Source organism: Fundulus heteroclitus, chromosome 20 (assembly GCF_011125445.2).
Source record: "Fundulus heteroclitus isolate FHET01 chromosome 20, MU-UCD_Fhet_4.1, whole genome shotgun sequence".
Classification (NCBI taxonomy): domain Eukaryota; kingdom Metazoa; phylum Chordata; class Actinopteri; order Cyprinodontiformes; family Fundulidae; genus Fundulus; species Fundulus heteroclitus.
In genome coordinates, this window is record NC_046380.1 from 12396295 (window position 1) to 12422480 (window position 26186).

The 26186-nt window shown below is 40.3% G+C and overlaps 2 protein-coding genes across 5 annotated transcripts; one reads left to right on the plus strand and one right to left on the minus strand.

Moving 5' to 3' along the window:
• Positions 1-1501: 1501 nt before the first annotated feature.
• On the plus strand, positions 1502-15466 carry LOC105939252 (ATR interacting protein). 3 transcript variants are annotated; one of them, XM_036152161.1, is made up of 19 exons: positions 1502-1799; positions 5997-6090; positions 6185-6504; positions 7046-7128; positions 8063-8233; positions 8317-8429; positions 8678-8823; positions 8922-9020; positions 10515-10608; positions 10968-11132; positions 11444-11711; positions 11823-11867; positions 11952-12130; positions 13315-13451; positions 13633-13724; positions 14015-14098; positions 14175-14247; positions 14328-14510; positions 14786-15466. In XM_036152161.1, the coding sequence occupies exons 3-19, from the start codon at positions 6186-6188 to the stop codon at positions 14857-14859; spliced, it is 2325 nt and encodes a 774-aa protein (XP_036008054.1). In that variant the 5' UTR covers positions 1502-1799; positions 5997-6090; position 6185; the 3' UTR covers positions 14860-15466. The 3 variants fall into 3 exon arrangements, with proteins under 3 accessions (XP_036008054.1, XP_012736795.2, XP_036008055.1); XM_012881341.3 differs by lacking the exon at positions 5997-6090; XM_036152162.1 differs by lacking the exon at positions 5997-6090 and having other exon boundaries at positions 8925-9020.
• Positions 15467-18685: 3219 nt separating this feature from the next.
• On the minus strand, positions 18686-25244 carry trib3 (tribbles pseudokinase 3). 2 transcript variants are annotated; one of them, XM_021307955.2, is made up of 4 exons: positions 24694-25244; positions 21080-21358; positions 20642-20934; positions 18686-20532 (listed from the first exon to the last, which is right to left on the minus strand). In XM_021307955.2, the coding sequence occupies exons 2-4, from the start codon at positions 21350-21352 to the stop codon at positions 20043-20045; spliced, it is 1056 nt and encodes a 351-aa protein (XP_021163630.2). In that variant the 5' UTR covers positions 21353-21358; positions 24694-25244; the 3' UTR covers positions 18686-20042. The 2 variants fall into 2 exon arrangements, with proteins under 2 accessions (XP_021163630.2, XP_012736793.2); XM_012881339.3 differs by having other exon boundaries at positions 21080-21364.
• Positions 25245-26186: the final 942 nt, after the last annotated feature.

Genomic DNA, 26186 nt, shown 5'->3' on the forward strand with positions numbered 1-26186 from the left:
AAAGATGGAGAGTGTGCATGTGTGCTTTACCCACTCAGGCACACACACACACACACACACACACACACACACACACACACACACACTGTAGAGCCTCAGCTGCGACACACAGACCTGTCTGTGGCTAAAAATGGAAATCATACTTGCTGTTGCTGAGAAGCCACAAGAAGGCTCAATATGAGGCAAGTGTACATGCCGAGATGGTTACTTACACACATTCACTCTCACATGACATGAATTTGACAGTTTAAAAAAAAAATACAATAAAACCTGTTTTTGTAGCATTCGTTTAATATCATGCAGGGAATCAAATATCCTGAATCACTCAAAATAAGATGCTCCACTGATACCCTGTAGCTCAGTCTGTTCAATTAAATATTTCATGCACATCATTAAACAATATAACCCCATTGTCAAATAAATTATAACATAATTGACAGTATGTTTTTTTTTTAGATCCGGTATTATTTACTTAAAACACGTACAGTGCATTTAAATGAACAAATGCATGAGGAGAGACTGAGTTTGTAAATAAATCAGATTATAGCCCATTGCAGGTTCCTTCTGCTTGTCGCTTGACAGGTTGATGTCAACATACATAAGACATAACAAATAATACATAAGACCTTAGATATCTGACAAAAGTCTCCCCAAAATACACACACGAAATTATGTAAAACATAAAATCACTGTCTTATGCCATCAGTGCCAGTTGAGGAGGTTTTATGCTAACGAGTCCCTTTTTTACTCTGGTGATAATCATATTCAGGACATGATACAGACTGTGAACTCAAGTATTTATAATCGAGTATGACTCCCACGTTATCCTGGCTAAAGTTTTTCTGTGTAGGAGTGTCTTGGTGCTTCCACATAACAGATAATCTTAGATTTTTTTGACAGTTATTTATAGGGAAACCTAGTTGAAGCTTTTCTGACAGTTTCTTTTTTCAGATTTCTTTCTTTATAATGTGTAACTAGCAAGAGATGATGCTTTAGAACCATATCAAAGGTCTTACAACAGTTAGCTGAAAGACTAAGCATACAGTATACGAGCACATATGCATCTCTTAAATGACTTTCTTAAATGTTTTAAAATTGCATAGGGAATATTAATGTGAAAAATAAATGTGTAATTATGGACATAGGGGTTTCATGATGTGCACACTGGTTGCTTGGCAACTAGACAAGACCCCAGGTGTTCCTTTTATTAACAAAAGAGCCTTTGAGTAGCCTTCAGCAAAATATATCTATTTATTTAAGAAACTATACGAGTCGTCAGCTCACTTTTAGAATAAACAGTGAGCTGACAAATGGATTTTAACTTGCAGCTAATTATATCTTATTTTATTTTTATGGCGCTGGTCCCGCCCAGAGTGATATAACTGAGAGAGCTGGTCCCGCCACCCTTGTAATATCGATTCTATTCGATTATATTATATTCGCGTTTAGTACAGTTTGTCTTCAGTCGGGCCTCGTAGAGGACAAACGCAACGATTGGTCAGGTAGTCCAAAATGTGTTGTGATTGGTTAGATTCAGGGGCGCCCCTTCCGCGACTTCTTGTTGTTTGTCTTCAGTTTTACTGTTTTAATTAAAGTATTATTAGTATAACTTACTTCAGCAACAGTTGTGAAACGTGTTGGCTCCAGAAGCATCTTTTTAAATTACTCGTTACAAGATATTTACACACTGTTGTGATAGCGTTAGCCTTATTAGCTTAGCAGGCTAACCTCCCATTGAAACCACGATAGTTAGATTCCGAGGAGCGACCAACGCTGCAGCAGTGACACCAAGAGACGAGGTAACTACTCATAACAAGCGCACACGGCTTTTAACAATGCGCACAGTTTGTGTATTTAATAAATAAATTAAAAACTAAGATTAAAGAAAACAAGTGTTAGGATGTGGAGAGCTCCTTCGTTCTGATGTCTAGTCCTTTCTATCTTAAAATGACACCTGATTTGTATTAAGCTGCCTGACAACTAATGTTAAGCAGCCATCAACAAGATTACTTTAAAAAATGTTTACTTTTGACTTTCATCTGGCAGTTTTCTAACTTGGAAGTTGAGCCGAGGTGCTTCAAGTAAAGCTCACCTTATCAACAAGTTTTTCTTTAAGTGGAATTATATGCTTCTCAATAGCTAGGTTAGCATTCTCAGAGGATGTCAAAACAAACATTTTAATCTAAAACAACATTAAAACCATGTTTAAATAAGAGCGTGTTATTTATGTCGTTATCTACAGTCATGGCCAAAAGTATTGAGAATGATTCAAATGTTAATATTTACAAAGTCCACTGCTTCAGTTTTTATAACGGCAATTTGCATACACTCCAGAATGTTATAAAGTGTGATCAGCGTAACAGCAATTAATTGCAAAGTCAATATTTGCCTAGAAAATGAACTTTATTCCCCAAACCATATTTCACCGGCATTGCAGCCCTGCCTTAAAAGGACCAGCTAACATTGTTTCAGTGATTGCTCCATTAACACAGGTGTGGGTGGTGATGAAGACAGGGCTGGAGATCAATATGTCATGATTAAGTAAGAATGACCCCACTGGACACTTTAAAAAGAGGCTGGTGCTTGGCATCATTGTTTCTCTTCTGTGAACCATGGTTATCTCTAAAGAAAGACGTGCAGTCATCATTGCACTGCACAAAAATGGCCTAACAGGAAAGAGAATCTCAGCTAGAAAGATTGCACCTCAGTCAACAATCTATCGCATTATCAAGAACTTCAAGGAGAGAGGTTCCATTGTTGCCAAAAAGGCTTCAGGGCGCCCATGAAAGACCAGCAAGCGCCAGGACCGTCTCTTAAAAGTGTTTCAGCTGCGGGATCGGGCTACCAGCAGTGCAGAGCTTGCTCAGGAATGGCAGCAGGCAGGTGTGAGTGCATCTGCATGCACTGTGAGGCGGAGAGTCTTGGAGCAAGGCCTGGTCTCAAGGAGGGCAGCGAAGAAGCCACTTCTCTCCAGGAAAAACATCAGGGACAGACTGATATTCTGCAAAAGGTACAGGGAGTGGTCTGCTGAGGACTGGGGTAAAGTCATTTTCTCTGATGAATCCTCTTTCCGATTGTTTGGGACGTCTGGAAAACAGCTCGTTCGGAGAAGACGAGGTGAGCGCTACCACCAGTCTTGTCTCATGCCAACTGTAAAGCATCCTAAAACCATTCATGTGTGGGGTTGCTTCTCAGTCAAGGGAGTCGGCTCTCTCACAGTCTTACCTAAAAACACAGCCATGAATAAAGAATGGTACCAGAATGTCCTCCGAGAGCAACTTCTCCCAACCGTCCAAGAGCAGTTTGGTGAAAATAATAATTTGTAGTGATTCATTATCAGCATTATTAAGTATAGAAAAGGGATGTACGAAGAATCATCAAAATATATTATGAGATTATGGCTGTTTATTATAGAATATGTGAACAAAATAAAAATGTAATTTTTTTTGGACTCCTGCTCATGTAGGCATTTTGGGAAATGAAAGAGCAGATAGGTTGGCTAAGGAGGCTATTAAAAAAGAAGACATTGATATGCCGGTAAAGTTATCAAAATCTGAAGGTAAAAGTATAGTTTGGACAGAAAACAAGAAGATATGGAAAATTAGATGGGATAATGAAATAAACGGAAGACAGTTGTATAGGATACAAATAACAGTTGACGTAACAAGGATTAGAGGACAAAATGATGATCCAGCATGATGGAGCACTTTGCAATAAAGCAAAGGTGATATCTCACTGGCTCACGGAACAAAACATAGAGATTTTGGGTCCATGGCCTGGAAACTCCACTGATCTTAATGCCATTGAAAACTTGTGATCAATCATCAAGAGACAGGTGGAAAAACGAAAACCTAGGAATTCTGACAAAATGCAAGCATTGATTGTGCAAGAATGGACTGCTATCAGTCAGGATTTGGTCCAGAAAGTGATTGAGAGCATGCCAGGGAGAATTGCAGAGGTCCTGAAGAAGAGGGGTCAAAACTGCAAATATTGACTTGCTGCATTAACTCATTCTGTCATTAAAAGCTTACTCATAATATGATTGCAATTGTTTCTCGTACAACATCTGACATACACACACGAAAACCAGAGGGCAGCAGATCATGTGGAAATATAATATTTGTGTCATTCTCAATACTTTTGGCCATGACTGTATGTTTTTCATTGAAACCTTTGATCATTTGTTGCCCAAAATCATGCAAAACTGTTTAGTCTCCTATAGCATTTTAGGATATTATCAAATGTTCAACAGGGGAGTTTTCAATAATGCTGTTTTAATGGTTTGAATAAATGTAAGGTAATTGTCCCTTTTGCCTGCCACAAGGTCAGATTTATTAATGCTGAATATTATATTGTCGCCACAAACAACATTTAAAGGTACAGTGGACAACCTTTTTCGGCTTTGAGTTCCTGGGGGGATCATCTTTATTGGTTGTTCCACATGCCAGGCAATGTGAAGCGCTCACCTTCGTTTGGTAGGATGGTCTTGCACATGCGCAGTTATTCAAAATGTGACTTGGGCATTTCTTACCTACATTTCCAGAAAAATTGTCCACTATACAAATAAGAAATCAATTATGTCTCATTTTTGATGGAATCTGGACATGGATGTGGCCAATTATGCATATGGCATACATTTGCTTTTCATTGACTCCCTCTTCATTATAGGGCTGGGCGCTATGGATCAGGCATACTATTGTGAAATTTATCTTGATATGTTTTTCTTTTCATAAAGTAACTATAAAAACTCATCTCTGAATCAAAGTTTAATCCCAAATGTCTCACAGGCACATTGTTTTAACAAATGGATATGAGAAACGGCTGAAATATAACCTATTGGATTACATAAAAGTATAATTATACACAACATAGACCATATTGATATAAACAATATAGTCTCAACTTATCTGTTTTTACAAAATCTCTATTTAAAAAAAATCTTGATATATTGCCCTGCCCTCCTTCATTAACACACAATGTGTTTTCTTGAAAGTACAACTTTAAAATATTCTGAATGTTTTATTCATGTTATCACTGGAAATGGGATGTTTTTCTTTCTTTCTTTGCAGCATGTGACTTGTAAACAAATTGCTTCTAATATACTGATACTTTGTTGGATGCTTTGATATGTTTTGTATTTTGAATGAAAGATAATTTGCAAAATAAGAAAGACCCAACCAAAATTTAGATATGTGAACATTTAAACCCAGTGTTAGACATTTTATTCTTAATTATTCTGTAAGAAAAAGTGTAATGTGCATTGTATACTGAAGTATTGGAATGGCATGAGACTTTGTGCAGAGATGGTTTGTCTCTAAATTATAGTTTAGAGAGACAGTGTTGCATAAAAGATCAGGGGATAGTTTCAGATTATTATCATTAAAGTTATACAAGATATTAAAGTTGGATGTGCAATAATGACAGGAAGCCCAAAATATTTTTTTAATGTTTGCCTTCTGTGACTAATTTGCAAATTATATTTCCCTGTGTATATAATGTTTTTTCAAGGCTCTACTTTTTACATTAGTTATGTGTATCCTTACACATCTTTTTACAAACAACCAATGTTATCAGCAACCGGAACTTATTGACCTGCTGCTGTTCTCAGCAGCAGGTCAATAACTGCATTCATGCAGTAGGTGATTGTTATTATTTAGAGAAATCAGAAAAATATGAAATTTTGATATATTGCAGAAAATTTGCAATAATACTGATTACTATTAACCCACATTTGCCTGACACTTTTTCTTACCGGTTAAAGTCCTCTATCACCCTCTGTGAGGTAAACATCAAGTGTGGGCATTAAGGTCAGACAGAGTCCCAACAACTGACTAAATATAGTATTGATATTTAGAATGTGAATGCCTGACACATAAAATATATCCTAATAAATATTCCATCGAAGTGACCGTTTGCAAAGGAGATACTGCAGATGTTAAAATGGCAAAATCAATTGCTATTTGTTATTTTTATTGTTTTATTTTATGTCTTTGTAGGAACTTGGATATTTTCCAGGATCTATTACATCTAATATTTAGTGAAAAAGGGTGCCACATCCTTAAATGTGGTTTATACCGCTAACTGATAAATGTAAGTAATAGATGGCGAACCGACGGATGATGACATTCAGAAGTCTGTGTAAGGCTCCAGTTGGTTACCCCATCTGCTCCTTTGCTCCTCACAGCATGAACTGCCCACCCACAAAGCGTTTCCGAGGCCTAAACCAGGATTCTGTGACAGCAGTCGGCTTGGATGACCCTTTTGGAGATGACGACGAATTCACCCAGGATGACTTGGATGAAATAGACGTCATCGCCTCGCAGGCCTTCACCTCGGCATTATCGGCGCCGGCGTCTAAACCCGTATCCAAACCGAAGGACCAAGCGCGTGGGTCCACCTGGCCATCCTCTCCAGGGCAAAACAGATCTGCAACCAACCAGAGCAAAGAGAACAAGTCTGGGGCGTACAGAGGAAACGCTGCAAAAGACGGCAGGGGAAAGCTTGGTGAGTTAAGGGCAGAAATAATTTATGGACTTAAATTAAAATTACATGGCTCAACCTGATTAATTGAAATGCTTGAATCCACCTCCATTTTTAGCTGCTTAATTTCTTTTGGATTTGACGTTTCTTTTGCCTTCTCATACAATTTTGCACAGTTTTAACAGAGTATTTTTGTTTTTCTCACTATAATTTGGACATTTCAGCAATTTTCATCACAGCTGGTTGCCTTTCTAATGGCATTGGGAAAGCTCTGTTGTTTTGGTGTCATGTTTGCCATAAATTTAATCATGTTAAGGTGTGTAATAAACATCCAGCCTGGTAACAGCAGCAAATAAGAAGCACAGATTGTAAAAATGTGTTGCTTGGAAAAATGCAGAAGATCTAAAAGTAAGAGTAAGTAATGAGGGCAGAACTACGAGTGCTAAGAGCTCCACGAGGAAATGTAGAGTGTATAAAGGGAGAGGTTTCCTAGTCAGTAAAGTTTAGTCTGTTCTAGTTTGTATTGCAGCAGTGGACAAAGCGTGTTTTTGTTGTGTGTGTTCAGATAACATGCAGCAGCAGTTCGGGTCAGACAGAGAAGACTCCTACAGGCTTCTGGAGGCCCAGCATGCAGAGCTTAAGAGGAAGGTGAGACTAGCTGATTCGCTGGAATTCGGGTTTTAACAAAGTTGCAAGTTAATGTTGCAATACAATGTTTGTCTTATATCTAGCAGCCTTTCTCTTTGAGTCCCCCACGTGTTGCCTTAATATTTACACATATAGTTTGTGCACCATTTTCCGTTTGGGTAATAAATGGTTAGTTAATGGCTTGTACTTGTATTGCGCGTTAACTAGTCTGACGACCCCAAAGTGCTTTATAGTGCGTTCCATTTGTCCTCCAGGTCGGAAAATTTAGCTGGAACGGCCCCTAAAGCCGGTTCTACGAGATGTTTCAGCTCTATTAATTTTCTCAAAATACCGCCTAGAACAGCGTTATTGTCCTAGTTATTTTTTTGACAACATGGCAAGCGTTACATGTGTCTTCCTACTGTCAGACAGAGGGGAAACTGGAGCACAAAAAGGCGGAGATAACGTAATCTGCGTATCGTGAGTTCCGATCTCCGAGGCAAAAGAAATGCACCGTTATACTACAGTCATTCACACATTCACACCCTGACGGTGGTGAGCTATGTTAGCAGCCACAGCTGCCCTGGGGCAGACTGACAGAGGCGAGGCTGACAAAATCGGCGCCACGGGGCTCGAACCAGCAACCAGCCAATTGCAGGAAAAACTCCCTAGCTCCTGCACCACTGTCACAATGTATGCTTAAAAATTCTAGCAAAGCTAAGTGACATAGATGGCAGGCTGTTAAAGAAAACTGTGTTAATTTTAATCAAATTTCCAAAATGAATCACAGAGAAGCTGCAGCTTGTTGAATTGCAATGCAGCATCTGCTTTACTCCTTTTTAAAAGAGTATATATATATATATATATAAAGACCTGAGCAGTGCAATGGTTTGTATTTTAGGCTCTAAATGTGAGTTGTGTGTTAAATTGTGTGTGTGTGTGTGTGTGTTATTAGTTAAAGGAGGTAGAAGAGGAGATTCTGTTGAAAAGCGGCGAGATCCGTGTCCTGAGGGACTCTCTAAAAGCGACTCAACAAGAAAAAGAAGCTCAGAGACAAAACCAGGTTTTGCTGGAGACTCAGCGGCAGAAGGAGCAGAGTGACAGGGAGAAGGAGCTCAATAAGAAGGTACGGCTGTAAAGGACATGGACGCACGCACATACAGCGCTGATAATCCTTCACGGCCGCTCTGACACGTCTTCTCTGCACAGCTTCAATCTCTGCAGTCGGAGCTCCAGTTCAAAGAAGCAGAAATCCATGAGATGAAGACCAAACTTCTCAGTTCGGACAAAAACAAGACAGCATCTCCTCTGGCTAGGAATAGGTTGGCATCCCCCACTTTAACAGCAGCATATTTTATGCTGAAGTTTCATGTTCTGTAGCTGCATGTTAAGGAATCTTGTTAATTTCTTGTATTCAGTCATGACATTTCAGCCCTTTTTATTGTTTTGGGAGCTCAGCTCCAAAGTTATGAGCACTTCTTATCGATATGTGACTTATTAACAGATGAGTTTTTCTGCTCACCCAAAATGAGAATGCCCACTTTCCTGTTTTTCTCTCTTTTATTTTTAGCCCTAAAGTACTCAGCACTCTCACCCAGATGCATCAAGCGAGTGGCAGTTCCTCTTCCTCTCCAATCGGAAACGGCTTTATCACCAAGGAGGAATTTGGAGCCGAGATCTCCTGCCGAACGAAGCCAGTAAAAACTCTGAGAGATGGTCAGTCTCGAGACTTGTGGGAATGTCGTAAAGATCCTGAAACATGACACCTTTGCCTTTTCCCTGCTTCCAGTCAAACTCTTGTTTTTGTGCCGCAGCAGCAGACGGCAGATCAAGCAGCAGAGCTGGCGATGGACTGGAAACATCTTATCCAGACCCCTTCCTGTCTTCTGGACCTGCACGGAGGCAGCACAAAGGTTTTCTGAAGGACTCCTGACCAAATTTGAATTTGTTGCTTTTTAGTTACGTGACACAGCTGTGCTACCCATGCAGAACGTGATGAGAAATTATAAGCATCTAATTATGTTGGCATCTATGGGGATTTTTGTAAATATATTTTAATTGTGATACTAGGCCAAATTAATTTGTCGGGCATCCCTTAACTGTGTTAATTTGGGATGTCTTGATCAGGGTTTTTGTCTCTGATACCAATCTGAGTTGGGTAAGAATAGGCCAATTTTGATACAGAGGCCCAATTTTAGAGCAATATAACTTCATCCATCATCTGCATTTCATGGGGTACAACTCTATTATGGTTGTCCCCCGTTTTGTCCTTCATCCGTGTCGTTCAGGACACTGCAGTCTGTGTTTGATGAAGACGGCTATAGTTGTGCCAATCACGGTTCTTGCAGGACATTATATGCTGCTCCAAGTCCAGGTTAATTGGGTTATGGAAGGTACTAAAATAATAAAGCATCATGATGATAAAGCATCGTCTAAAATAAAGTAGAGGAGGTCTGTCAGCTAAAACCATACCCTACTATTCAATGTAGCAGAATTCAATTCAATTTTATTTATATAGTGCCAATTCATGAAACATGTCATCTCAAGGCACTTTACAACGTCAAATTCAATCATATTATACAGATATGATTGAACCAGCTGAGTGTGTAGCATTTGCAGGCGCCTCTTTATAAACTGAAATAATAGTTTAAAGGTGCATGGCCACGTTATTTGCCTTTTTTATACGTCAGTAGCGCACGGTTGTATAAAAAGTTTTTATGAAAGATTATCACGTCCTGCTGCCATATTAGTTCAGTTTGTTAGTAAATAAAGCGCCTTACGTGTTTATTTCTATTAACAGAGGAAGTACAACACTGCACATGCTTACCAAGGGTTAAAACAAGTAAGCGGCTAACGGCTATTAGCATTATGATAGTTCTGCGATACTGCTGGTAGATGGCGCCACTTCTGATTATATCTGGTCAATGCGACCAGTGCTGGGCTTATTTTTATCCACATTTGAGGACCATCATAAAACTATCAAGATGGAGGCTTGGATTATATAACGTTATTTTATCATGATCAAATAGTTTTTTTTATAAGCATATAACGTGGCTATGTACCTTTTTAGTAATTCTTTTCCAAAAGTGAAACACTTACGCTGTCAACATTTCCCATACGATTACACACAGAGGGATTTATATTCTATCATTTTAGATATTTCTATAAGATGATCTAATTTATTATTTGAAATTAGATTTTTTTTTTCATTTGCTGTAAGCCAGTGTCATCAAAAGGCTTGCTGCAATATGTCGCTCCATGTGTAATGAATCTATACAATATCAGTTCCAGTTTTAAAGTAAATTACTAAAATAAATGACATATTTGATTATGTTCTAAGTAACTGAGATGAGCCAGTACATCATGACTCCCCTTCAGTCGGTGTGTGGTTCTGTGTTGTCCTTTAGATGGCGTCCTGCTTGGCGAGCTGTTGCTGCAGCCGTCGCATCTCTGCAGCCTTGGCCTCTCCCACCTGCTGTCAATGAGTGCGGCTGAATTCAGGTAAACGAAATAATACAACTTCCACATTACAGAGTTGTAGAAGCTTTAGAGAAATCGCGGACAGCAACAGTTTCAGAGGGAAAAATGCAGGATTTAATGTTTGGTGGTTAGAAAAATGTTCTGTATTATATCCATATCATCTGAAAAATGATGAAACTCAGGTTAAACCCTGCATGCATGACATGTCCTGTACATTCTTCTGACACTCCCAATTTCTTGGATAGAAATGAAGGTTTGAAGAAATATTGCAAGCAGCTTAATCTTTAAGTAACAGTATGGCAAGTATAAATTGTCCCCCTTCTGCTACGAGCATGTAATCCTAACTGGTAATTTGTTGTTTCATGTTGCTGCGTGTTCAGTCAGCTGTCGACCGGCCCTCAGCTCCCCTCTGATCCCCTAGATGGTGGCAGCGCTGCTGGAGCCCCCAGAGCTCCCCTGAGTTTGGTCCAAAGCCTGGCTGCAACCGGACTCAACATGCTGAGTCAGAGTCAAACAACAAGCACAGTCTGCAACACAAATAACAGGTAGTCTGACAGATTTGGACCTTTCAGAAAGATATAATAAACTGGCTGTGAACAAACTGAAGGGTCTTGAACCACAAAAGACGAGGCAACTGAATCATTCTGTGGACAACGGCGCCCTCTTGTGGTGGAATGTTGTAAAAGCAGCATTGAGATCATAACTGTGATCAGAATATTCCTGCAAAGGCTACAGGATTACTCCAGCTCACTATTCAGTTTTGCTTTTAACCTCTAGGCCTTATGCTGAGTGACAGCATTTCTCTGTTTTTCATATTGCTAAACACTCCTCTAAGTGAAACGTCTTTTTTGTGCAGGTCGTGTCCAGGAGCCGTCTTTCTCCTCCCTTTGTTAGACCTTCATCTTTCCCAGCTCTGTTGCACGTTGGACTCGCGTCGCTCCTCCTCCTCCTCCACTGGCATTCCTGGGTCAGAATCGTCCACTAGCAGCTCAGTCCCAGCAGCCCCAGCCGTGTCTCCTGCGCTGGGGAGAGTGGACGAGGCTGGTGTCACAGGCTTCACTGTGGAGGACGTTGGCTTGATTGCACTCAAGCTTCTTTACCTACTTTTGTCCAGAAGTGACGAGGTGATGACACAAGAGTGCATGAGATAAACTTATAGGCAGATTTTGGTTATTTATAATTGAGTTTTTTTTTTTTTTTCAATGGACTACGTTAATATTCATACTCCTCTTCAGGTGGTTAAAGCGGTGTTGTTGAAGACGAACCAGACAACAGGCAAGGTGCGTGTAAAAAGCGTCGTTTTAACGAAAAGTTATACTTCAGTTGCTTTTCTTTAATACGGGATGTCTGTCATCTGTTTGTAGGATGATCACTATGAAGCAAACGTGGGTCTTTGCTCCCAGAATGCCTTGCTGGCATCACTGCTCCGGTTGTGTGACGTACGTCTCAGCGGTAACGGCGCTCACAAAGAGAAGCTGGCCCTTAATGCTTTGCAGACGGTGTGTGTCCTCGTAAAAAGGACGCCGCCCTCTCATTGTGACAGGTACATTTACATCAGCCAAATTAGCCACAGTGCACATGTCCAACTATTAAACACAATCATTTATATTGATATATTATATTAAACCTTGCCTTTACAATATAGAGGTTGATGGGTTTATAAGTGAGATTTATGGGTTATTTTCCCACATGATTGCGTGATGCAGTTGAAACAAGGTGTTTACATAGAGTTTAGAAAAGAACAGCTCACATATTTGACATTAAACCAGACCAAAAGTCCTGTTTCCTATTTTAGATCATTTTGGGTTACCAAAGTAATTTCTATTTGCTGAGTGGCAAAATAATAAGAGAGGATTTTTTTTAGAGAAAATGCTGTTACTCTCTTCATAATTAGATATTTACACAGACCAATATTATGCATTTAAGCAATTTGGGAAAGCCCAAATAAGTATTTTATTTCTTTGTAAGCTTCTGATAGGTAGAGCATGGGAATGTCCCGCCATTGTATCATTCAGAAAGAAAACTTTTTCTGAACCAGTCGGCTCCACAGGGGAGGCGATGGATCTGGGAATTTCAGAAGAGAGAGATTTGTATTCGTAATGAAACTAATTTACTAAACCCAGGATAAAATATCAAAACAAGCATTGAATGAATTAAGTTAAAAATAAATTGTACAAATGTGAAGACTGTATGCTTTCTTTTTTTTCTGATTGCTTGGAGGCAAAACATTAACGGAGAACTTTCTGGAGTTCACAAGGTTTCTACATCGCCTTTCAAGTATGGGGAAAGAAAGTTTACAGAATTGTTTGTATCTGCACTTCTGTCTAAAAGTTGCATCTATCCATCCTACTTTGCCTAGCGTCTTCACTGATCAGAATAAGACCAGATTTTTTCCGATTTTTTTTCCGATTTCAGACTGAAAAATCCGTCCAGTTCTGCTCACCAGCTGGCTTCTCAGTGTGTTTGAACCCCCTTTTCTACTGAGGGACAATAAAATCTCTATTGTTTGTTGCTGAAGTCCATCACACATAAATGAACTCATTGGCTCGATCATTTCTTCATCCAGTAGGTTAGGCTTTGGAGGTTAGTTTTATTTTGTCTCCATAGTAAACACCAGCTGTGCAGCTCGGTCTGAACCTCGTCAGTGTTTGTTTGCTTTCATATCAACTTCCTATATTTATAAAATTCTGCTTCAGTCGTGTTTCTGGTTTCTTTTTCTTTTCCCAGGCTGCAGTGTGTGTTTCACATGGTGTGTCTGTGTTTGTCACAAGACACCAGGGTGCAGACGGTTTCTGAGTGCGTCTCCGTTCTCACACACATGTCCAACCATCGGACGCTAGCCAAGGAGCTCTGCTCCCAGCACGGTGAGACGCTTCCCCGTTTAAACAAGAATACCACATAAGCTCACAGTTTAGGTCTGTTTGAGGGCACCTTTACACTCGGTAACCACTGTTGACCAGTCATTTATTTTCTCTTAAAAATAAACCTCCATTTTATGAAAGAAACTGTTATATTTGTTTCCTTTTCTTCTCCATTTGGCTGCAGATGCTTGCATTTTCCTGAAGTTGTTTCATTTGATCAGGACCAGACCAGACACCCAAGCAACACCTACAGACTTGGTTTTGTTGGACCTGCAGGTGACACAGACAGATTTCTATTTCCATATAAGGACGTGGGAAGTATTTCCCAGTAGATGTCGTCTTACTGGTAACTTGTGGTAACATTTGGGGAAATTAGAATTTATGGTTCCTTCCTTTCTTGTGTCTTCCTTCTTTTTTTTTTTTTTTTTTTTTTTCCCCCGTGGTACAAAATTTAATGAGTTATTTTTATTTAAAGTAAATAGATTTAAAGTGAAAAACGTGTAGGAGCCCTGCTGAAATCCCAGCTAATATTTAGCGTTCATTATCCTTTCCCTGTTGCTCTTCAGGTCGTGCATTTGTTGTGCAGAGTAACTCAGAGGACCGAGGTCTGGACAAACAACCAGCAGAGCCCCTGCCAGTGTTACGCTGAGGTAAACGCCTCTCGCCCTGAGCTCTGGTGCCGCTCCAGATTCATTTTTCCTCACCATATTCTTGGTTTCTTCACAGCTGGTTCAGGTAGTTGTGATAATTATCCATCGTCAGTGGCTGGCTCTTCGTGGCTCTCAAGAACAAACATCGGGTAAGTTTTGGGAGGGGGGGAAAAAAAGGAATCGGACTTTCTTAAACGAGTCCTTATAATCTTTGTGTCCTTTCCTTTAGCGTCCTGCTGGAGCAGCCCGGCCGTGTCGCTCCTCAGGAACTGTCTGGTGTTCCTGCACTGGCTGCTGCAGCATCACAGGAGCTTCTCTGAAAGCTGCAGGCCGGTGCTGCACATGTACGACCAGATGATCCCTGCAGTGCGAGAAACATTGAGCAAGATCCCTGAGCTGAGTGACAGTGAAGGTGCCTGTACAGAAACACGTGTAGCCTTTGCTCTCTCAAGAGGAATTCAGCCTGAGATTGTGGGACAAGCCTAGCAGTAGTTCACTGGTTTGCATTTCAGCAAACTGTCCCTGTTCATCATTTTGCAACTAGAAAGCATCTTATTTATTTACAGATTATTCTGTAGAAACCAAGAGCCACTAAATGCTGTCTGTCCTTGAATGAAAACCATTTAAAACACATCAGATTGTATTTGGCTGCCTGCATCTCACCTGGATTGTTTCTGTGTTTACCAGAGCTGGCCTTGGAGGAGATCTGCCGCTCTGAGGGCGATGACACCGACGACATGGACACGGACACCGCCTCCTAACCCGCTGCTGTGCTGCTGAGTCCATCCGTGACTCCTGTAACAAATGTGAAGGACTGCTTCCAGACTGACGAGAGAATTCAGATTTATGATTAGGTCAGAAGTCTTTCTGGTAAACACTCATCTGACGTGAACATTTGACAGAAACTATGGATCGGAGCTGAGCTTTGACCGAAGTATCAGACTGGGACAAAGGAATCATTCTGGTTTTTGATTTAATTAAATAAAAAAAATTAAATGATTGAACTGAAGCCTTAAGTAAGCATTGCTACCTGTTTTTTTTTTGTTTTTGTGTCACATGTGCTTCAGAGGTGAACCGGCTGTAATAATAAGTCCTCGCTCATTCTTCTAACCATAGGAAGGTTTAAAAACAGCGCACAACTTTTAAACCTATCAACAAACAGAAAACTAAAATGTTTATTTGGATTCTTCGACAATTTAATTGAAAAAAGAAACTTTAACCGACGCTGCTCGTCCCTTTGTTATGAATTACTGTTTAACTATATATTTATTAGAAAATTGGAACTTTGTAGTATATTGTTAGCCAGTTTTCTTTTTCCCACACTTGTTCTCCCTTTCAGAATAAAATTGCTCTGCAAATTAAGCCGTTTCCCCACTGAACACTCGTTAATTATTCAGCACCAGAGACGACACGACATTGGGTGTTTTCGAGAAATCAAAAACATGTGATGGAGACATTAAACTGATTTTTCCCAACTTTGTTAGTAACTAGCACTATAAGCACGATTAGCAGTCTCTTTTTTTTATATTTTTCACATTGCAAATATTCCTAAATTGTTCAAACTTATCCAACAGGTTGCCACTATTTCATATGCTTCATGAACCACGGCAGAGAGAGGTTATGAAAGTAGCATCCTGTGATCCAGTTTAGCTCTCCTGATGTCTGCTGAAGCTCTGTACAGCTTATTTGTTACTGTAATTAACAATCCAGCCTATAATCTGCTGTTATAAATGCTTGCACAATAATACATTTTGGTGCTGAGCAGTTCACTGAAGCGCTTGCTCTGCAGCAACAGATTGACCGCTGACTTCTGCAACAAGCCCCACCGGTATGTTTAACATTTAGGTGGTCTTCCAAATTGAGAAAAATGTAATCTATTCAAATAATCTGTTTATGTGCACTTTAGGAGATTATGTATATTTTATTATTTATATGTACAGTTGTTTGGGGGTATTAGTTAAAATGATCATAGTAAAATAAACCAAAATGTCAACTTTAGCAACCTGGGACCATGAAGTCTAGACTTGACGGCCTAAGCTCGGTATCCGGTCCAAGAATCAGGTCAACTAGATCCGATCAGAGCTGTCAAGTAACTAAGTACAAATACTTCATTACCTTAAGTAGAAATGTTGGTTATTTATACTTTACTGGAGTAATTATCAATTATTACTTTGACTCCTTACATGCAATCATCTGTATTTCCTACTCCTTACATTTTGAAAATAGCCTGATTACTTCAATGTTATTTCAGCTTGTTTTCGTTCTGGTTTGTCAAAGAAAATATCCAGATATTCAAATAGCGCTAACTGAACAGAATGATTTTAATTGTGGTTGGAGGCAGCACTGTACCAAGTTGTTTGCTAAATGCCCCAACAAAAACATAAAAGAGGAATAAAACAAGAATAACATAGCATTTTTAGGATTATTAGTTATTTTCCTTTAGTTAATTTTTTTTTTGATTAATTACTTTGATTAATAATTAATTTTGACAACATTGTCTAATGTATACAGACAACACTACAAGGGTAATCAAAGAGGGTAATGCACTCATTTTCATGTCCAGTTTTGTTATCTTCCATCTGTTGCCCTCATCTATTCCTGTTGCTGCACTTGGAAGGTTTCCAATGAGTAAAAGGTTTATTATGTCTCTGGAGTTTGACTTTTTGCACCTAAACTTATAAGCAATCAGAAATCAGATTTTGTGCTCCATGAAAACCATGTTGATCTTCAGTGTTGCACCTATATGACCCTTTAATATTTGTATCATATTAAATAGTTTTTCAGTGGACATATATGTGGGTGAAACAGTCAATCCCAAATGTTTTCAATGTCAATTATTGTAATCTTGGCCTTTTTTTGCAGGGGGGGGGGGGGGGGGGTCTAAGCTTTTGTATCTGTGGCCTTTTTAAAAAAACTTAAATTAATTTTAGTTTAACGCCAGTTTTACCAAGCCAGTACTTTTATACTTTTGAGTACAAGGTTTGAGTTGTTACTTATACGTCTACAGAAGTATTTTTAAACTCTGGTATCTATACTTCTACACTTTTGGCACCTCAGGGTCCGATATTGTGCTGGATCGGCCACACTTCTCATAATTTTTCCGGTTTCTTTATTATATAGAGGTTTATGGGGTTTTTTTTGTAATGCTTTCAGGATAGAGTGACAGTGGGTACTGATAGTTGGGTTGTGTGTGAGGGTAGTCAGCCTGAATATTAATGTTTAGGTGACATGGGGCTTGTAGCTTATCAACTACAAAACCTTTATACGGGCTTCTGTATGAAGAAAAAACAACAGTCTTTTGGGATCTAACACATTTGCAAACTGTCAAATTTACCTTTCTAACCAAGGAAAAGGTTTTTGTAGTTTTTTTTTGTTACCAGCTGACTTGCAGTGTGTGTAGGAACCTGACAAGAACGTCACTTTTCCTGACATCTTTATTAAAAGGACTTGGACCCTGGGTGTGGTGGCAGCACAGGGGTAGTACATGCAACCCAGAGGCCTTGGTTCTTGGCGCCGCCGTCCCAGGTCCGACTCCCGCCTGTGGACCTTTGCTGCATCTCTTCCCCCTCTCTCTCAACCCTGTTTTCTGTCAGTCCACTTTAAACAAAGGTGCCACTAGAATAAAAGCACTTGGAGCCATAGGAACAGTATCATGAATATTTTTGTGTATGTGTGTGTGGGGTTTTTAAAAATTTACTTTTTAGAACCATATTTGATACTAAATGGCCCATTGCTGTCCTCAGGTTTTGAAAAAAATGTTAAACAGAACAATCGAGACATTTTTACACCTTTGTATTGGTAACAGCAGTGAACAAAATTATCAAAAGACTCATTTTGAGACCAGAACACTTTCAACATCCTTTATTTAGTCTTACAACTGAGGTATGAATTGGACCCTGTTTGCAGGGTTAAAGCCAGTTTTTCTTTTATTACCATTGTTCACAGGTGAAGCAGGTCAAACCGAGTGAGAATTTATTCTTCAGATAATACAAAATCATTGTTGTAGTATTTTACTTTTTTTTTTTAAACAAGTGCTTAGAATCTCTCCCCGTAGTCCTGAAATGTAATTAAATGGCTAATCTATTCCAGGTTGGTCTTGCAATCTGCACTGTAAAAAATGCTCCAAAACAGATGTTTATGTTGGAGGTTTAAGGAAAAAACATATTCTTTTGAAATTGTTATCGCTGTGACCCGATCAAATAAAATATTTGTTTTGTGCCGCTAAAAGTGACTTTTGGGGTAATTGGCAAATACAATTTTCCTCCTTTAAATAAATCTAAGTAAAAAAAATACCATTATCAGAAAACTAAAACTATTAGTTAAATTCATTGTTCTGCTGTCTTTGAAACAGTGAACCGCCGTCGGAACGATCCCCACCAGGATGCATAAATGTAAACACCTGAAACAAGTTCTTCCTCTTGAGGCTTCTGGAGTCTGTGATAGATTCAGGCAATTTCCCTCAACACCTTCAACTAACATCAGTTAGATAAGGCTGAAGCTCATTTTAAAAGTTGGCAAAAGAAACTTAAACACATTAACAAGCTCATCACTTATTGTTTACAAGTGTAACCGACCATTTGCTTTTTAAAATACCAACCTTTTTCTGTGTTGGGCCAAATTTCCAATAGACAATTTATTTTTTTGCAAAGTTTTCTTTAATACACAGAAATATCTTACCAAATGTAAATATAAGTCATGGAAAAGAAAAAAGAAAACTACTTATACAACAAGTAAAGTCTGTTTTGGTTTATCTCTGCAAATACCTTCTTTATCCATAAAAAAAAAAAAAAAAAAAAAAATCTGCCAACAGCAGACAAATCGGGCTTAATATACTAAAGGTTTCCTCGCTGCACGAGTTGCAGGAGCAAAGCTGAAAACTCCTCCCACGTTGTTGGAGCTAATAAAAAACATCACTTATGGGAGATTAGCTGCGGCACAAACGACCAGAAAGAGGAAAATGCAGGTTTGTCTCAGTGAGTCGTCATGTGAGACTACTCTGTCTGAGAGAGGCGGGGCTAAAGCCGACCCACCGCCCCACACAGACAGACGAAGGCACCCGAGGTTCAAGTAATCCAGGATCATACCACTGGTAGTGTTTATCACTTCATGTAAGCATGTTTTTGTAAAAAATAAAATTTCACTGTAAGAGAAATGTTTCAGCCTCGAAGTGGGAAAAAGGTTTTAGTTGCTGTTGTTGTTTTTTTACACACTGCCTGGCCCCAAAAGACAGTGACAGTTCTCAGTTTGACACAGAAAACGATGGAGAGTCTCCCCTAGGGAAATAATGCTAAGTAATATTAAACCAAGTTATGGAAGCAGACGCATAACGACATAACTTATATCAGGCAGATGAAATTATGGGTCTGCATCAAGCAAAAAAAAAAAAAAAAAAACATTTAGGGAGATCAGTGGAATGAATAAAGTTATATGATTCAAAAGAAATCTTGACTTACTGTAATCTGAAAGTTTAAGATATTTGGGAGATCTGAGGGAAATAAACAATTTGGTTTTGTCTGCATAAAAACTGAAGAGCAACGAAAAAGGTCATGTAGTTTGAGTCCTTAAACAACCCTTAAAAATTAAAAAAAAAAAGAAGATTAGCTGACTAACTTATCATACTAATGTAACCTTTTTTCCATCAATGTTCGTTTCTTTTAAATTGCACAATAATATTCATCCGGCTCAGACTGTGTGACTAGCTAAAGAAACCTTTTCCGGGCCTTCGCTGTCTTTCATCATTAATGATAAGTATTGGTGAGAAAACAAAAAAAAAACTAAGAGTATAAGTAATGCAACTCTGAGTAGAAGTAAATTGTGTCCCGTTGCATAAACGTATCAAAATGGAACCGCGTTCCGGTTGTGAGCTAACTGTTTGACTTTTGGCCAGGCAGCGTGTTATTGCAGGTTCCCACATGTGTGCAGGTACAGTGACTGTAAAGGAGTTTTATTGTTTCTCTGTCCATGTCGGCACCACTTGGTCTTCGTCCCCCTGTTTGTGCGGCGCCGCTGCGTTTTGGCTGTGGTGCGTCTTGAGCCCGTTGTGCTGCTGCAGGCAAGGGTTGGTCAGCCAGGGGTGCATCAGCAGCTCGGACGCCTTCAGCCTCTCCGCAGGCGCCTTCCTCAGCATGCAGCTGATCAGACACTTGGCCTGCGGCGACAGGCCACTGGGGAGGCTGAACGCCCCCCGGCGGATCTTGGCGAACAGGGCGGCTGGCTGCGTGTCCTGGAAGGGGTAGCGTCCGATCAGCATGGTGTACAGGGACACGCCCAGGCTCCAGATGTCGGCGGCGCGACCCGAGTAGGAGCCTTTCCCGTTGGTGAGCAGCTCGGGGCCGACGTAGGCGGGGCAGCCGTGCCTGTCTTTCAGAAAGTCGTCGTCCAGGTTTCCGTGCAGGACCACGCTGTCGTTCAGGCCGAGCAGGGCGATACGAGTCCTGCAGAACGGAAAGGAAACTAAACTTTACTCTTTTTTTTTTTTCTCCCTTCCACGTATTCTGCAGGATAATCAGAAAGTGAGTGACGCCGCCTGGGAGTGGGTCCTACCTGTACGGGTCCATGAAGACGAACCGCCGCAGCTTCAGGTCTCTCAGGATGACCCCCTTGTGGTGGCAGTGCGTCACTGCGTTCAGCATCTGGGCGAACAGGCGGCCCGCCTCTTCCTCGTCCAGGCGCTTCCGGCTGCGCACGTATGCGTGCATGTCGCCGTGGTGATCGGGCAGGAAGACGTACAGGCCGTCCTCGCCGACCACCACGTCCTGCAGGCCGCAGATGTTCTCGTGTTTGCCGACGCGCTCGTAGGCCGCCAAGCGTCCCTGGAAACCGCGCAGAGGTAGGATCTGCAAACAGGGCAGGTGATTAATTGTAGAAGCAAAATAATTACCATCAGCCAAATTTCTAAAAAAAAAAAAAAAAAAAAAACAAAAAAAAAAAACTGGCACCATTACTACAACTTGTAGCCACGTCGGTGTTGGTCCGCCTTACCTGGCAGGTGTACTGCTTCTGCGTGCTTGTGTGCACGGCCCTATAGGTCTCCTCCCTCTCACAGCTTTCGAACAGGAGGTACGGTCCGACCCTGGAGGGGGGCTGGCTCGGGCTGGCCTTGGGCGCGGGGTTGGCTGGCGTGAGGCAAGCCGGCAGACCGCTGGCGGAACGGGAGGTGTCCAGACGGGCTCGTTTACATTTCGGTAAGTTTTCCTGAGGCTCAGCCAGCAGCCTCTTCAGACACAGTTGATTTCTGGTCGTAGCCACTCCCATCCTCAGCTATAACTGGTGAAGGCAAAATTTTAATTTATTACAATCCCTCTGATGCCGCATGTATTTACATTTTTCATAATTGTATTTCTGAGAAAACTATCTCTTTAACTAAAATCGAATGTATTGTACATGTTAGAGCTCGACGATAATTCAATAACAACATATATCGATGATAGGAGAAAAAAAAGGGTCAATAAAAAGTTGAGTTGAACAGTTTTCCTTTCTTTTGCATTCTAGCCTATCACGTGGGTTTATATTACAGTTGTTACATTCTCCCAACCAATCACAAATGCAGACCGAAGAATGCTCTGCCCCTTCAAAGAGTTCGGAGAGTACGTGTTCTTTTTAATTTTTTAAATCCATGCAGTTTTGATTAAAAAGGTTGATTGAATAAAGGGTTGAGTTTGAATTCAGCGTTCTCTATCTAAAAATTGGTCACTAAGCAACAGCATAAAATGGTCAGGGCTCCACTTAAAATACATCTATTGAATTTGTCGATAAATAACGATATCGATGAATTTGATCTCTCTTTTATCGATATTGCTAAATAGATTTTGCATATCCTGTATAGAAATGCCAAATGCATGGAAAACAACTGCTCTCTAGTTGCAAACTGGATTTTTTAAATATGGAAACATTGTGACTCAATTATTGACAATTCAAAAAAAAAAAAAAAGACTTTTATATCTCAGACATGAACACTTATCTTAACCGTATAGCGTCAAACATTAAATCCTAGACACATTTTCTGTTCTGGGGTGGAGGCTCTGAAGGTGGCAACCAGAAATGTTGTTACAATAAATCCAAGATGCTCACTTGGCAAGAAGTTTTAATTAAATATAAAATATTTTTTTTACATGATTATCAACTAATCATCCATAAAACATACTGCAAAGCAGTTTTAAAATGCTGAAGGTGGTAAATGCTCTTTAAATGTAGGTTTGTGGTTATGATTATTACATTATGTCTCAGTTGGAATACAAGAAATGGGCAAAACCAGAAGGCGTTCAATAAAAAAAAACATTTTTTTCTTCGTACCTGACTTATCTGTCAAATATTTAATATAATTAACTTGCTATGTTTCCTACGGACACTAGAGACAAAACACACCTCTAACAAAGCGCTTAAATCAGCGATACCCTGCTTCCTGCATCATAAACTGGAGTTTTTTCCCTCCAACTTCATGTAATAAAATATAATTTTCTCACAAATTCCTGATTCCAAAACATATTTAGGTGAATGCTATTTGGCAGTAACGCAATATTCAATTTATTCGGCATCAAACATGGCCTGAAATATACATCTCGTCTCTTTTCTTTACAAAACACAGAAAATGCTGGGTGTAAAGTTTATGGGGCGTTACATTTTAATGTTTTGGTGATGGTACAGAAGACATCCTTTAACGTAAAATAGTTTTTCTCAAATCTAAAACTGCGCCGTCTTCATGGAAAAACCGTGACCGTGCGTCATCCTGTCACCAGAACCCTCTCCGGGCGACATTAGGTGAGAAGATGATGTATTAGCGCCACATGTGTGACTGTGCGCCGCATCCCTTCTGCCTACATGTTCCACGGCCGGCGTCTATAGGCCTCCTGATGCAACTTCCTGTAAGCTGACGAGCAGCGCCACGGCTTTCAGGTCGTTGCATCAGAGCAAAAACAGTTTACAGTTTAAAAAGCCCTTAAATACAGTCAACACCTACATGCATGCACCGCCGGGGTGTGTGTGAGGGAGTGTGTGTGTGAGTGAGTCTCCCACAACATCTGGTCACCTTGGCGACGCTGTGTGGAAACGGGCCGTGGTGCAACGCCGCTTTCGCTCCTGCCGAAACGACCTGAGTCACAGTGTCACCGTGGCGACGTCATTAACCCGCCCACGGGCACGCGCGCCGCAACTCTGACCTGGCTTGACACGTCTGATTGTGAAACCGGGGGGGCCCAAAATAAAAGCGCTGGAGAAACATCCGGAGATCTGACTGCTGGGGCAGAAACTTCTATTTAATTATAGGCGCTCTCTGTCGTGGCGGCGACTGAAAACAGGAGCGGTTAATAAAGTTATATGCGTGTTTCTTTGTGAAAATGCCCTTTCATGGGATTCCTGCTGAACACAGACGTCTGTATCGACTAATTCAATAAAAACATTGAGTCGAAATCATGAAATACAATGAGAAATAAAGGTGGCAGTGGGATTAAAAACACTTTTTGGGGTGATTAATTAAAAAACACCCCTCAACTAAATGTTCTGTAAGATGTTGGGTACATCCTTTACATATTCCTGGACTTGTGTCGACCTATTTGAGAAGCTACATATTCCACAGGTCAGCGGTTATACTGCATCACTATAAAAATAAATAAAGCTATATTAAATTGGAAGTCTGCTCTTTCTAACCCAAAGAAAGACGGCAGGAGCTGCACAATTTATCGAAGCGCAGTCATAACTGCAATCTTATTATGTGCAATAATGTTGAGATGACGTCAGCTTGGATGCATTGTTTTGGGTAGACGTCTTCCTGCAGACGGGCCCTAATGTCCAAAGATATGTGTATCTTTGGTGGCTCAGCAGTAGTATCGCAATTACAGATTTTCACAATATGCTGCGGCTCTGACATAATTCCAACTGAGTTAGAAACAAAGCCAAATAAATATAGATTCACCATTTTACCACAAAACAGCAACAAAGCAAACTAATCATGGTTTGTGCTGGTTTGCTTTTTGGGGAAGGTGGAAATTAGATATTTTAGATTCTTTTCAAATTGTAACTAAAACACTTGAACAAATACAAAAAAACAAAAAACAAACAAAAAAAACAGTCTGACTTTCCGGCTTCTTGGATTTTTATCAGGTTTTTGCGTCGTTTTCCTGTGTTTCTGTTTTACAGCGCAGACCCAGGCAGCTTTAATAACAGTGGCTCCTGGTCAAGGAGTGACCTTTCCATGTGTTCTCTCAGTCACACTATATTTATCAAATGACTTTAACAAGCTCATCTGAAGTTTCTTTCGTAAAAAAAAAAAAAATATCTTTAAAAGAAACGCCACTGGCAGCTGTGGGAAAAGCAAATAAGCAGCAGACGCTGGGGTGCATTTTAAAAAGTCGTTGTTTTGGTTTGTTTTGATTCCGACCCGCGTTCGGTTTAGCTCAGTTATTCCAACAGTTCAAAACTAAATAAAACGAATCTTATTTTCACATATAAACAAGTCAGGGGGTAAACAAAATGACCCAATAAATAATATTTGCATGCTGACTTGGCATTTTGAGCACCAGGAAAAACTTCTGAGCCAGAAGCTGCAGGTCTATTTCCATTCCGACACCGTCGGTTCCGTTCGTCCTAATTCCGTTTCTTACCTTCGGAATGATTGGAGGTCAAATCCCCGGTTTTTGGCGACTTGTCCGAGCTGCAGAGTTTCCAAAGGGGACCCAAAAAATGCAGTTTTATCCTGTGTAAGGCGAACTCCGAGCGGGACTGTGGTCGCTGTGACGCCGGCAGGCTGCGGTGACGTCTCCGCCGCTTCTCGCTGCTTCCGTTGCGCAACTTGTCGCTCGTCCGTTAGCTGGCGGTCGCTGAGTTTTTGTAAATTGCTTCAATTGAAGATACTCAATCGACGGTGAGGTCCGATAAAAATAAATAAAATAAAATGTAGTGAAAGTAAAATTGAAACTCGTGGAGTCTTTGTTGTTACTTCCGGAGTTGAAGAGGGGGGGACAAAAAGTGCGTTCACAAGCCAGTCCTCCTGTCCGTCCGTCTGAAAGAGCTTAGAGCAGAACACGGTGGGTGTAGTTTATATTTGAGCTGGTCCCGTTGCTGGTTCTCCAGAACTTTCAGCTGGACCTGGAGGCTGCGACGCACTGACTCCGGGTTTGTTTGGTTTCGTTGTTTCGTCCCGCGGTGGCGTCACCCCAGAGGGGCGGAGCTTCGATGTTGCAATCCACAGCGGCTCGGTCGTCAGACTGAAACAGAGAGCTACGTGAGGGGGAGTGGGGCATACCTCTCATTTCCGCTGACAGTCATCGTCACTTAGAAGTCACAGTCTAAAATTATCGAACCACGCAAAGTTCCCTAATAAAACCGCAACAAAGATTATCTGGAGAGAAAATGTCATAATTTGACCCCACAGAGGAGCACATGTTTTCTGGCTCTTTTTTTTTAATGAAAAGCAAAAGATACGTAACACAATCTTATCTTTTAAATAAAAATTCAAGGTCAAAATTAGAATTTCAAGTTTCCCGATTGCAATCAATCATATCCGATTATCTAAAAGCAGTCATCCCGAGTTATAAATTACATTTACATACAGTCATTTTCCCCCCCAGGAATCCCCAGTCGAGGGGTTTCCGCTGGTGGAGCAGAGATAGATAACGTTTTATAAAGTCCTTTTTAATTTCAGAGGATCATCCCTTGCGTTCATATTAAATCGCCAGTTGTTCTTCAAGGTCTCTAGATAACTGGAGAATATTTAAGTAGGCTTAAATAGCTTTACAAAGGGCCCAAGATGTATTCATTAAGCCAAGAGAAAAGGGTAGTATCAAATTCAAGGCATAGATAGATAGATAGATAGATAGATAGATAGATAGATAGATAGATAGATAGATAGATAGATAGATAGATAGATAGATAGATAGATAGATAGATAGATAGATAGATAGATAGATAGATAGATAGATAGATAGATAGATAGATAGATGAGAATAAAAGATATGCATAAAAAAGAAATTGCTTTTGCAATAATCCATCCTACCAAAGTCCACTCCCATTTCCACTCCCAGCCAAGTAAATATTATGTTGGCAAAAAACAAAAACAAACAAAAAGGAAACCAGTTTCGTTATCTGAACTGTTGTC

What these genes read in the sequence shown, in the direction of transcription:
- trib3 (XM_021307955.2), bottom strand. Translation starts at nt 21,352, where the DNA reads ATGGGAGTGGCTACGACCAGAAATCAACTGTGTCTGAAGAGGCTGCTG. An exon ending in AGAAGCAGTACACCTGCCAG is followed by an intron (nt 20,935 to 21,079) that starts GTAAGGCGGACC and finishes CCCTGTTTGCAG; the next exon opens with ATCCTACCTCTGCGCGGTTT. An exon ending in GTCTTCATGGACCCGTACAG is followed by an intron (nt 20,533 to 20,641) that starts GTAGGACCCACT and finishes TCCGTTCTGCAG; the next exon opens with GACTCGTATCGCCCTGCTCG.
- LOC105939252 (XM_036152161.1), top strand. Translation starts at nt 6,186, where the DNA reads ATGAACTGCCCACCCACAAAGCGTTTCCGAGGCCTAAACCAGGATTCT. An exon ending in TCTCCTCTGGCTAGGAATAG is followed by an intron (nt 8,430 to 8,677) that starts GTTGGCATCCCC and finishes TTTTATTTTTAG; the next exon opens with CCCTAAAGTACTCAGCACTC. An exon ending in AGTAAAAACTCTGAGAGATG is followed by an intron (nt 8,824 to 8,921) that starts GTCAGTCTCGAG and finishes TTTGTGCCGCAG; the next exon opens with CAGCAGACGGCAGATCAAGC.